Consider the following 13,487-nt stretch of genomic DNA (forward strand, 5'->3'; position numbering starts at 1 on the left):
CCCCCCAAGAGTCGACCTGCGGCTGTATGTCATGCAAGCACAGAAGCATGGAGGAGTGGCAGTCAAACCTCTCGGAGAACTCATGCTTTTGCATGTGAGGTAGCGGCATATAATGAGGAGGATAAAGCGAACTACTACTCAACAACCACCAATAGAAAGATAAAAGGTATATTTCTATGACAGTGTTAATTTATTTTATACTAGGCTATTTTTTATTGCGAAGAAATATATTTTCAGGCAGCTCACACCAGTCTGGATGCTACCTACCCTAATGTAAGCGATATCAAGATTTATGTCATCAAAACTATTGTACAGACGTTTTACAAATAAAGAGTTTGGACAGTTTTTCTCACTGCTACATGGTTGTCAAAGTACAGTATGTAAGAAGAATAATCAGCCAAGAAGACTGCAAAGTTGGAGTGGCAGAGCTGAGATAAAATTGCAATACAATAGATTCTTCTTCCCTCTTTCACACAATCTGACGGCTCAATTAGAGAACTCCAAGAGATGTGCATCGACCGCTGAATGTCCCACATTTCAAGATGAAATAAAAAAGAATTAAACGCCAGCATTTCATTGCCCCCGACTCTGGGAAATTATTCATGCATTCACTGAGTCTGATAGAAGAATCCCAAATGGTTGTGGAAGTTGTGGAAATACTTCTCGGGCTGATCTGGAGATGGCAGTGTGTGATCGCTCATGGCCTTATTCTGTCAGGGCTGGCCCGGCCCAGCCTGGGCCAGCCAGCGTCTGTGTCTCTATTTGTTTAAATCTTGTCTGAGATTTTCCCCACTCTGCTCACACAAGCTCCTGCCTGCTATCAGAGGACACCACTTCCCCTCTGACAACCAGTATAATCCATCCACATCACAAAACATCGCTCACTTTCTGTCTCTTTAATTGTGTGTAATGCTGACGAGAGAGCTATGGTGACAGATGGAGGACGACGCGTGCAAACTGTTAACTGTCCTGACCACTTTGTCACTCACCATCTGTGTCTGCAGCCTATTGCAGTTAAGAGTTATTGTGTTATAATGGCAAATGAGAGGGGCGATTGTAAAGAGTCAATAATCCCCTTGAAGGTTAGATAGATGGGTGAGGTAAGTGCCAGAGGCCTGTATTACTTGTTGAGAGCATCATGCAAGATTAATGATTTTTTTCTTGACACCCTGAGCCATTATATAATTTCATAATAGTACAGACTGGGGCTGCAAGGATAGTTTTAGTTATCAATTAATCCTTTCATTACTTGTGAGTTTAGAGAGTATTATGTGTGGAAATAGTGAAAATTTGAATATCAATTTCCCAGAGAAAACCCCCAAATTGGGGCCATAGGCCACCGAGGACGCTGCCCCCCACTGTTGAGCACAGTATGCAGTTTATGAAAACAGTGACAGATCTACTACTTAAAGTTCATAGACATAAGCACAAGTCTCGTCATTTGCATGACGCATGGACCAGTAATATCAAAGTCATTTTTAACCATAATTTTGGAAGGCATAATATTATATTTCATTCATAATTGTAACTGTATTGTGCTGTATTTTTTAAAATCAACATCTTCAGAATTTGTATATTTTTGAAAAGCATGTTACAGTTTTATCTTTTATGTTTAATTTAATTTAAATGAAAGTGAAAAAGTGTTGCGGAGAAATGCCTGCCTAATGTATCCCCATCTTTATGTATAAATATATATTAACAGTTCAATTGATGTAGAAAATGTGGAAAGAGAGAATATTGGACTTTTTGTGGTGGGTGGTCAACATTTGTTTTGTGAGATTTGGACTCTTGACCTCAGTGTTTTACAGTACATCCTGTCATTTGAGAAGCTTCAACCAGGGAATGTTTGTAATGTTTGCTAATTGAATTACTGGACTCGAGAAGAATCATCAGGCCAGCATTATATCTCCTAAATTATGTGTTTTCTCGAGGGAGCAAAGGCTGAATATTTTATAGTTTAGTCATGAACTGTGTCAGAATATTTTCCATATTCCAGACACAACATCAATCTGCCTGCTATTGGAGAGGTCTGTTTTGGCAGTGAGAAACAAATATGGCCTCTAAAAAGATCTTTAGACCGAAGCCTAACTTTTAAAACAAATAGTCTTGTTCAGAACGCTGTATGAATACCAAGTTAGAATCGCAAAACAACCATCAATCCTCAGAGCGATCACTTTAAGGTCTGCAGGCATGGATCTCAGATGTCTGCTGCACCTAAAGCCTAACAGACTTTGAGAAAGGCCATGTCTTGGCCTGCTGTCCAAGGCTGAGCCTTTCCACATGCCCCGTCTATGAATCTTGTCAGACTGAAGGCACGCTGGCTGAGCCGCTGGCCGTGCCGCCTTTGTAAATACTGGAGTGACTGAGAAATTTCAGACAGAGATTCAGACCAAGAACAACAACAAATTTTAGTATAGCCACCTTCCGTTGGTCTCATCCACCCAAAAATAATACACGAGTAGGATGCTGTTAATACCACGAGGGTTCGATTCCTGTCCAGAGGAGTATTGTTTCCTGGTCTGTTTAAATTCTGGATGGAAAACCACGACAGGCTGAACAACTGTTGTCTGAGAGGCCCGATCCTGAAAAACAGCTGGTGCTAATGGATCCAACCAGCCTCCTAAAACACTGAGCCAGGCCGGAAGAGTAGCAGCTTTAAGGTTATGTTTAGTTCTAATCAAAATTTGATTTCGGTGACATATTTAGTTAAGTTGGTACATCGGTATCGGTGTGTATGTTGGTATATATGTTGATGTGTATGTTGACCTATACAACACAAAAAAGCCATATAGATAAGCTGGAAACGACATCTGAAATTACATTTGTCCACCATAAAGCAATGGCAAACATTTTTTGGATTTTTAAAGGGCAACTTAACGCAAGTTGGAAAAGCATGTTTTGGTCAAAAATGTGATCTGTTGCCCAGGTAACCACACCAAACAGTGATGTCACGGTCCTTAACTGCAGCAAGATGAGAAGTTCAGAGATCAGCAGAAACAAGTTTTTCAGGAGATGTTAAATTACTATCTAAATTTTGAAATGTTTCCTGAACAAACAAGTGCAAATTTGCCATAGCTACCACCATATACACGCATGCTTGCACACATGTGTGTGCACACACACACACACACACGCGCACACACACACACACACACACACACGTGGATCCATTTAAAAGACACGTGTCTTATAAATCACTCTCACTGTATCCCTTTTTGCCAAATAGTCCTTTTCACGGTAGCCATTTTACAAGGCATTGCAGGGTAAATGGTAAATTATGACCCTGTTCCATTAAGGTGGGTTAGGGCCTTGGTATTGTGCATGCTGGCTCACTGAAATGATTGTTTTCACACTAAATAGGACTTTACCATAATTCATTTGATCAATTACGCCTGTTTGCCCTGCTATGATGTGTCAAATGGATGCTCTGAAACATGAACACAAACACACACTTGACTTACATGCCCAATTTCAGGCTCCGAGGGGGAAAACTGTGGCTGTCAGAGGGTGGGGAAAATGTTGTGGTCTGATCGGCCGACTGCTGGTCACAGCTAAAAACTAATTGAGGGGATGCTTCAAAAATGTGTCTTTACATTGTGTTTATTTAAGGCAAGAAAAAAAAAAAGCAGCCGATTTACTAATTACCTCAAGAATCCTGCATTGGTACAGTTTAATACTTATTTATGTTTTGATACTACTTATGTGTCACGGCCAGAATTAAGGGAAATATGCTGAAGCAAAAGGTCAAAAACAGGCTTACAGGTTGACAACAGGAAGGCAGTCCGACCAGTCAAACAAACCCAAAGGGGGAACAGGTTGTGAGCAGGCCAGAAGCAGGCAGCGGGTCAAAATCCAGGAACAGGTAGCAGGTAACAAGGAACAGAATCAGGTGCAGGTTCATGTTCAGATACAGATCGCTGGAAAGCAAATGCAACACTGATGGGTATGAGGGAATGAGGCCGGTGTTGATACTGCAAGACTGATTAGGCAAATGGGAAGCGGGTGAGTGTGTGGGCAGAGAAGGTCAGGTGATGGAAAAGGCGGGAAGGGGGTTATTGCAGGGCAGGAGGGAGCAGGATGAATATTAGGAGGCTGTGACACATTGTCTTTGTCTCATAATACATACAGTAATATTTAAAACCAAAGTTAGAAAGTGCTCTACAACAAAAAAGGACAGAAAAACTTTTGTAGAAATAATGAAATAACAACATTTTGAAGTTTTCTTTCTGTAGTCGACAAAACAACAAAAACTATTTTAAAAAAGAAAATCAAACAAGGGATTCCTTTTTATAAAACTCTTTATCTCATAATGCCAGAAAATGAGAAGCTCACAATCACATCAGTTTTGCCATTTCTATTATGTCCGGGAGCTTCCTTCAGGCATTTTAAGTGAACAAAACAGATTAATGCAAGTGTTAGAAGAGTTTACAGGCCGACCGTACAGTGGATCAACAATTAAAGAAAAGCAAATCCTTTGAGCCATCCCTCCAAATACCACCCAAGTAACTATACCACCCAGCTTGAAAGAGAAACACAATTCATCATCAGTCCCACTCGAAGATGACTCCTGTGTGTTCTGTTGCAGCCCACAATGTCGTCTTTTATTCTCTCTAAATTTACAACACTGCGTCTGCTGGTTGTGTAAGTGACCCCCCCCCCCCCACCGGGTGAGGAAGTAGCCCAGTATGTATGCCCTACATGCCCTCGCTGGTCTACGGCTGACCTCAGCACTGTTCTTAATCTCAACGGGATGACAGAACTGCAAAGGAATTTCTCTGCTCTGTGCCTAAACCAACCTGTCAAGACTCTCTTTTTAGGCTGAGCAGGTTCCTCTGCTACGTCCCCGCCAGCTCTCACGTGGCCCCGCTTTGTTGAAATATGACCTGGAAATACCAAACCCTGGCCTTAGTAACCTCTCCAAACACTGTCCACCTACGTGCAGATGCATCCGGAAAATGTCTCTCCCTGCCACAGTATGTTCAGTGTAGGCTGCAGGCAGATGGCAAAACTCATCCCCTCCTCACCTTACCTACCTGTACGCTGGATTGTGTTTGTTGAGGCCAGATGAGATGTGCCAGCCTGCCTTTTTCTTTTCGGTCTTTGCAAAGGCTGTTCTGTGCTTGTGTTAGGCTAACGAGAGACTACGTCCAGATGTTGGTGCGAAGCCCCACAGCTGAGCAAACAGTTTCTGTCTTCTCTACAGCATGACATGTTTAAAATGACACGCTGGTCCAAAAAGGAGGAGACCAGCTGAGTTCTGAGGAACACAGTCAGCCAAACACTCATCACCTGATCGGCTTGTTAGAACAGCTTAAAGTCAACATCCCTTCAATTTGTATTGGCTCTGCGGATGGCAATCTTGTTCTGACTTATAAGTGAGTAAAAAAAACAAAAGTCAAGAGAGTGAAAAGTATGTAAAAAATCTGAAGATTAACGCCAAATGGTGAAACAAACAAGGAAATGTCTGTCTGTCCACCACTTTGGTCGAGAAAGGAATATCTCAATAACTAATGGATGGATTTCCATGGCATTTTGTACGGACATTCATGGTCCCCAGAGGATGAAACCTAATCACTTTATTGATACACTTACTTTTCTTCTAGCGTCACCACGAGGTTGACATTTAGATTTTTGAGTAAAATGTCTTGACAAGGATTGTATGGATTGCCATGAAATCTGGTACAGCACTATCATCAGGTCAAAATGTGTCCAATACTTGATCAATTGATCTGTGACCAAATACCTGCAATAAAAGAAAAATTATATTTCCGTCAGTTGTTCTTGGTGTTGAGTGGTAATTAGCACATATTAGCATTCTAACATGCTAAACTAATTTGTGAACATGGTAAAAAGCTGTAGACTCTGAATGATGTCACCTATGTTCAGATCAGACTGATTTAACCCTCTGCTGCAGCATGTTTTTGCTGAAATAGTCACTGTCTGTAAATATTCTCCTGAAAATTCACAGACAGAGAAGAAGGCAGTGGACTCAATGGGAATCGGGGGATTTTCCAGACACTTTCAATAACATAGACAATCTACTCTGGCAGGGAAGCACCTTGGTGACTTCCAACATAAACAATTTCAATTGCGCTTGATCTTCCCGCTACGCTGCTTTTTTAAACTGAGACTGAGCCCTGTTTCCTTGTAAATACCCAACATCTGTGCATTTAACAAGGCATACATTGTCTGGAGCCTGTATGTTTTCCAGTACGTCATTCGAAACTGCTTCATGATAAATAAGGAGAGTGATTTGTTGGAGGTGAAAACATCTGTGAATAAGATGAAGCACCTCCACCTCGAGAGATAATACAATCTGTAAAGTGCTCCTCCTGTCGTTATTTTGCTGTTTGAAACAGTCTAGTGCTTGCTGCTTAAACACATTTGTCCTTGGTAAAAACATCTTTGAGTGAATTGCTTGAGATATTCTCTGACGGGTTGTGTTAATCCTCCCACTCAGACAAAATATCCCAGTGCTGTCGCCTTAGACAATCCCCAATGGATGTGAATGATGTGATAAATTTAGGGGCCAGGAAGGAGCTGGGAGAGACACTTCTTCTTTTTACATGCACAGAGGACGAGAGTGAGAAAAGGCCTCCATTCATGGTGCTCCGGCTGTGTCGTAGTAAATGGCATGGCTATATAAGATCCTGCGGCTTATGTCTTCACAGAGGCTTGTCAGCAAACATGCCGCCAGCTTCTTGCAGGCCTGTTTATCTCTGAGGCCGCGATCTGCACGCATCACTCGAAGTAAAGCCCACCATTCAACAGGCTGTGATACTTTCTATGAACAAGATGCTTTTGTCCACAATTCTGGATTCAAAACTATTAAAAAACTATAACTATAACGGATCTTGACATTTCATGATAAAACATGGACATGCAGCTAAAATCCAGAAATTCAAATCTTAAGAGATCAATAGATTAACAACTTTGATATTGTGGCATCTTTGAAGATTAAACGGATGCCTGTGGTTATTATTCAAAAGAAAAGGGAAGAATTGTTTAATAACAAACTCCTCTCTTCCCCATCTTTATTGCATTAAATCCAACATGCCAACAGAATATAATACGGTTTTCAACAATGTTTTAGCAATATTAACAGTTTTACAAAACAGTTTCCCCCATTTTTCAATTACTCAGTTATACACAAAGCACACATTCTTCATACTACCCTTACTATTTAACATAAAACGAGATATTTGCAATTTGCTGAAGTGACCACAAAGTAGTTGAAGAATAACTGATATTCTGCATTTTTCATATTGTCAACACATAAGATGACCAAAAGCAGCAGTGAACTGGTCCTACAGTACAAACACATACAGCATCCTGCAACCGTAAATACTCACTTTCACATCCAAATCCGCAGCCGGAAATAATCCCTAACAAATGCTCCCATTATAGTAACATTTGCAAAAAACTACAGTGCCCAGCTGTTTTTGGAAATTTTATAAAATGAAAATGTGTTTTACCTGTTTTACGCAGATTTCTCTCTTGAAATAATGGACTTGAAAACATCGACTGTAGGAGTCAGAAAGTATTGAGAGACGGACGTTTTTCTTTACCTTTTGCTTGATCCGGTCTGTTTGTTGTTGTGTCCTATCAAGTCGCGCTCAGAATCTTCTGAAATCTTGTGATACTAAGACCTGGTGAATCACCCACTTCCTACCCCCTTTCTGTCGATGCTTGACCCAGACTACCTCATTCCTCGGACCGTCAGCTAGCTGAGGTGACTTTGATACTTTCATAAGATTTGTTGACGATAAAAAAACAAAAATAAAGAATATCTTTTCCTTTAAACAAAAAAGCAGAAAAACAAGACAAAGACAACATGAGGCAACAACACATTTCAAGCAATAACCAGCATTCAAGATGTATATGAACACAGTACTTGTATTTGTTAAGGTCAAAAGAGAAGATATCTTTTTTGTTATGACTTGAGGCACATATGTAGAAATACATAATCAAGTAAATGTGAGGCTCTCACTAGTTTAATGTACAAATTATGTGTAAACATTTGAATTTATTTCCAGTACATGCAACACTAGACTATAGCAGGAATGTAGCACACAGTTACAATAAGCACTTTACCCATTGCACGTTTTGTGAGTCATAGAGTCGATGTTGCAGCACAGGGAGAGAGGTTTGCTACAACATTTTCAACCCCTGAAAAAGGGAAGAAAGAGAGATATCAAAATACAGGCATCCAAATTGAGAACACACAAGACTTGATACAGAATCTCTCAATAGTCATCACAATGTTTTGCCTTTTTTTTTAATGTATTCGTTCAACAGAAACACTCGTACGGTACCTTGATACTCGACAGTTGCGTGTCTGAACATAAGTTCCTGTGTATATGATATCACATCTCACTATGTTGTTGGTGAAGTCTGACTCCAAGACGTGGAAATTGGGATTGACAGTAACCTGAAATGTATAAAAACAGTTTGAGCTCTGCAGGCAGGTTAGTTGAGATGTTGAGAGACGTAACAGTTGTTGTAAAGTCAATTTTAACACGTGTTACCTTCAGGATGTAGTTTCCTGGAGGTACGTCAGTGATGTCGATCCACTGACAGTCGATGTTTGCAGCGTAGATGTCATGGCATCCTGGACTCAGTCCCTGAAAACACAACCCAAACAAGCCTCAGTGTGGTTTGAAGCTTTGACTCTTCAGACGACTTTGACTACTTTTTTCCTACAAGCGCTGCAAATGAAGCACATTTGAGTTTTAGTTATACAAACAGTTCTCTGGAAGCGAAGCTTTTACAAGAAACCAGCGCCAAGCAGTGCAAAGCCAGAATCACAGAGCCCAGACAACACATATAATACATATTCCCATTTCTCAGGAAGTTTTTTTCCATTATTTGGCATATACTGGAGTAAATAATTATTTTTCCAGAAGTGGATAGCCCTGCTATTTACACTATGTTTTGTTTGACTAAATAAAATGAAATAAAAAAATGTACATCTTTGAACTACACATCGAAAAGGGGAGATGTTGATCTACATCTCTAAAACTAAAACTAGAGGTGTGGAGTTTTGAAAGTAGGGGACGTTAACTTAACAGGGAGGGTTATCTTGTTACACTAAAACGTGTAGGATTCAGTGATCTTGACCCAAACCAGAGACTAAAAACCAGGTCCAAGACCTCTGCTGCAAAGATTTAGATTTTGACTGTTTTAGAAAATACCTGTTCCTCATAAATCCGCTATCTTTGTTGATAAGTTGTTGTCTATCTGCAGTTTGAACTGAACACGCACTACGTCATAAAGGTCTCCTACTAAAGTTGCTTCAGTATATTACATCTCTTCTCAAATTTTGGGCTACTGTTCACCAGACCAGACCTCAAGATTGACTAACTCCAGTCTGGATGTGATTTATTCTGACCAAGACATGACTCTTTCATTCAATTCAATTCAAACCAAATAAAATGTGAAGTGCAGGTTTATGAGGCATGATTGTTTCTGTTGGGTTTTTTTCTCAGCTCATAAGTCGTTAAGAAGGTTGCCTGGTGTCTGGTGAATTTGTGCGTTCAACATTCTGCTCGTAATGTATTTTATGAGCTGCTGAGTAACTAAAATGTCTAGTTTTCATGAGACTTCTATCCAGGACTGTTACATGGATGATTTCCAGTACTTTGTACCATACATTACAGCCGTATAACGTGTCTTTTAACTTTGTTCATATTTACTGATGCCTTTGATTGTTTCTGATTACTCGTTCCTGATTTCATCAGGTGTCTCTTGCAAAAGACGTCTTAATCTCAGTTAGATCACCTGATTAGTTAAAGGTTAAACAACATTTACTTTACTGTATGAGGGTATATGTACCTGTGTATGAGACGTACAGGCGTAGCGTCGCCTGAATCCGGGATCACAGCCCGTGTCCTCCAGGCAAAAACTGGCCTTGTGTCCCTCTGCAACTTTACGTTCAGTGACGATGTCCAGCAGGTCGTAGTTACTGAAGGCCTCCATGCTGTGGAAGTGTCTGAGGGGGTCGAACAGAGAAGAATAAGAGCTTATTATTTGTGGCTTTTATTAAACCCACAATGTTAAGTTCTTAAGTGGATTTTGAGGGTGTGGAGTTTTTTATTAGAGCTGATTGGAGCTGTGTGAATCATAGTATTTAAGTGATGTAAAGTCATTTCACTTTTATTCTGAGTGAACTCACTGGTGACAGTTGTGCCAATCCCACTGATATCTCGGCTTGACAGGAAGGAAGTCAGTGGTGCCTTGGTTCTTCACTTTCTGGGGGAACCGCAGGAGGACTCTGAAGTCGATGTCTTTCACGGCAGGTCTATAAGCCGACCTTGGATGGATCAGAGGAGAGACGGGCATAAGCTGCGCTGGAAAGTACTACTGGCTGAACTCCCGGGGGCTAGTTGTGTTGGGAGCAAAGGGTTTGTTCCATTGTGCTTAATGCTTTTGGGAAAATCAACCCAGAACATTTACATCTTGGCAGGACATCATGTTGGAGAATCACTAATAACATAGCACTATGATGAGAGCAGTTGTGCCGCCACATTGAAAAGTTATACAGATGAAATAGAAAGTTATCCTCAAACAACCAAAAGTGGTCTATAAACATGTCAAATCAACCTTCAATGAGCAGTAAAAACAAAGGAAATACCTGTGTGTTGAGTGTGGGTAGGTGTGTGTGTGTGTCTGCTTCAGTGTCTACGTACAGATGAAGTGAATCACTTTTGGCACCACAGATTACCTGGCTAGACAGTTCTCCTCAGCGGCACAGCGGAGCGCAAACATCTGCATGCGTTGGATATAAGCACCTGCTTGGATGGCATATGGGTCTGGGATGAGGTCTGGAAGTCCTGGCAAAGAAGATTAAAGGAACAATCCAAGTTGTTTTTGTCATTCTGAGATCTTAACTTTGACGGTTTATTCATGCTGAGAACAATTCACTGACAATAGACCGTGTCCAGGCTGAAAATGAGAGTGTTTGTTGGCATAAATCAAAGTGTTTTAAATTCCTGAGTAAATTCAGTCTGGGATCAAATCCCAAATAAGATTTTTTTCCATTTTTCCCTCTGAGTGAGACATGAGCTGATTTAAAACGTAATTTATATTCTAAGAATATTTAAATCCATGCAAATTAAGAAGGCTAAACTCATTCCATGTGATTAGGACGCTTAACTTACCATTTTGGAAATATCTTGTTCCATACCCTGTGCCAGCTGGACGGCGCGTGAGGGCCCCTGATCTACCTCTTGTGGGATACGAGTTGTAGAAAACCGAATTCCTGTGATTTTTTAACGGGTTTCGAGGGTCGTCATTAACCATGTCCTCTCCATTACCGTTTGCCTCTTTTGAATCATCCTCACTTACTGCAGGGGATAGAGCAGGAGCCTCAGATTCCCTTTCCAGAGTTGTGGGATATGCTGAGATGGATTGATCCGTCTGCGCGGGTTGCCTGGAGACAGACATCGCATCTGGCACCGCGCGTAAAAGTTGGTACTGCGCGCCAGGTCCTGGTTCTCCTCCTCTGGTGTGCAGTGCAGTTGCACTCAAACTGTTACCTCGTCTCCTGCCTGCAAAATCTGTCAACCTCCCCGGTGAAGAGCCGTTGATGGTGATGGTGTGTTCAGTGCGACGAGCGCCTCGATAACCTGCAGCTGCTGCTCCGTGAGGGCGATCAGGCTGCTGTCTGGCCCCTGACGCACGACCATTAAAAGGCACATGATGTCTAACATCGCGTACTAACGCTATAGATCTTGGCTCTGCACTGTGATCAGTCCTGAACTGTCTGGACTCAGCCGACACGGGTCGTACAAGCGTTGCTCCTCTGTGCGCTCCCGGCATATGGCTCCTGCTGCTGTCCCTCCTGCCGGCAACATACAGCCTCGTCTGGCTTCGGGACTGAACCGGAGCAGTGTACTCTGACCCAGTGCTGATTAAATTATAAACCTGCCCGTTGTTCTCCCACTGAATCCGGTGACGCCAGGGGCCAGCTGCGCGCTGCTGCTGCCCAAAGATGGGGGGAAGTTGTCCATGGAAAAAGAACAAAAATAAAAGTGACAATTTTGCCATGGCAATAAAAGAGAAAAAAAAATTCCCGCCTTTAAATCAATGAATAATTCGATTATGACATGAATTGCGTGCACAGACTTTGCTTTGTGGAAAATGGATGAAAAGCAGGAGTGCGCTCTCAGTTCCAGCTTCTGCGCAGATCAACATATCAGTTCTCAAGAGGACTGACAAGTGGAGAGGAGAGGACTGGAGACTTTTTTTCTGCTCGTTTATCGAATTCAATTTGATTACGCAAAGTCAAACTCCCTAGCAAGAATATTTAACCCATGCCTCGCCGTGTTACACAAGACTTACACAAGGACGCTTGCTTAGTAAACTTTACGCACGGGTGTTAACTGAATTCATCTCAATGTTACCGTTCAATCTAGACATTGTTAGGAAGAACCAACCGCCCTGTAGAGGAAAAAACAACGATTATCTGGTTTTGATTTCACCTGCACATCAGTTTTTCCACTGAAAATATGAACAACACTCTTAAGTGAATATTGTTGCATTTAAATTCAATTAAAAAACTTAAATAATCAATATAGTCAATAATCATTTTGTCATTGACGTGCCTCACATGGTTAGTTTATCAACATTAATAAACATGTCTCAGGTCTATTTGAATATACCAACATTATAGAACAGCGTTGGAGCCACATGGCTTCATGGCCTCGTGCAGGACTAAACCTCCACCACACGGCGGCAGGATGCATCCGTGTCACCATCCTGCAGGCACTATTGCTCTAAAGGAGCTTTTTTTTATCATCCAGTATCATCATGAGAGTCCAGGTCCATAAAACAAAACGCTTTTATCATTGATCATGTCGGTCCTGAATGGGATTTGTGTTTTGCAAACAGTCCAAAACTATATAGTCAATTTAATTATTGTTTTGACTAAATTATATATTCATAGACTTTAAAATAAACAATATGTGCAACATTATTTCCTTAAACATGCAAAAGAAGTTTAACTTACAAATTGAAAATGTATCATTAACATCCTTTAATATTTATTAATCTCTTTAATTTGGAGGACGAAGTATTCAGATGTTTTGCTTCAGTAAAACATCTTTTGCCTTATGTTTTGATGCTTTTAATGGTTTTATGTGAAGCACTTTGAATTGCCTCGTTGTTGAAATGTGCTATACAAATAAACTTGGCTTGCCTAAAAGTAGCGATTCAACAATAAATACTATGTTACAAGAAAAAGTCATGCATTTAAAATCGTACTAAAGTAGAAGTACATTAGATTAAAAAAATACTTAATGTAACAGAAGTAGAAGTACCCATGATGCAGAATGGCTTTTATGTCTTCTATTCACAATGTTAATCTGTAAGGTAACTACTAAAACTGTCAAGTAAATATCTTGGAATAAAGAGTACAATGTTTGGAGAATAAAATTGAGCACAAGTAACTCCAAAATTGTATCTAAGTACAGTACTTGAGTAAAAGT

The 13,487-nt window shown here is 40.8% G+C and overlaps 1 protein-coding gene across 1 annotated transcript; it reads right to left on the reverse strand.

The window, feature by feature from the left end:
- Positions 1-7,127: 7,127 nt before the first annotated feature.
- On the reverse strand, positions 7,128-12,048 carry LOC116393126 (protein-lysine 6-oxidase-like). Its single transcript, XM_031865153.1, has 7 exons — positions 11,160-12,048; positions 10,724-10,832; positions 10,175-10,312; positions 9,835-9,991; positions 8,529-8,624; positions 8,316-8,431; positions 7,128-8,169 (listed from the first exon to the last, which is right to left on the reverse strand). The coding sequence occupies exons 1-7, from the start codon at positions 12,046-12,048 to the stop codon at positions 8,163-8,165; spliced, it is 1,512 nt and encodes a 503-aa protein (XP_031721013.1). The 3' UTR covers positions 7,128-8,162.
- Positions 12,049-13,487: the final 1,439 nt, after the last annotated feature.

This window comes from Anarrhichthys ocellatus, unplaced genomic scaffold (assembly GCF_004355925.1).
Source record: "Anarrhichthys ocellatus isolate YVR2014 unplaced genomic scaffold, GSC_Weel_1.0 scaffold32, whole genome shotgun sequence".
NCBI lineage: Eukaryota > Metazoa > Chordata > Actinopteri > Perciformes > Anarhichadidae > Anarrhichthys > Anarrhichthys ocellatus.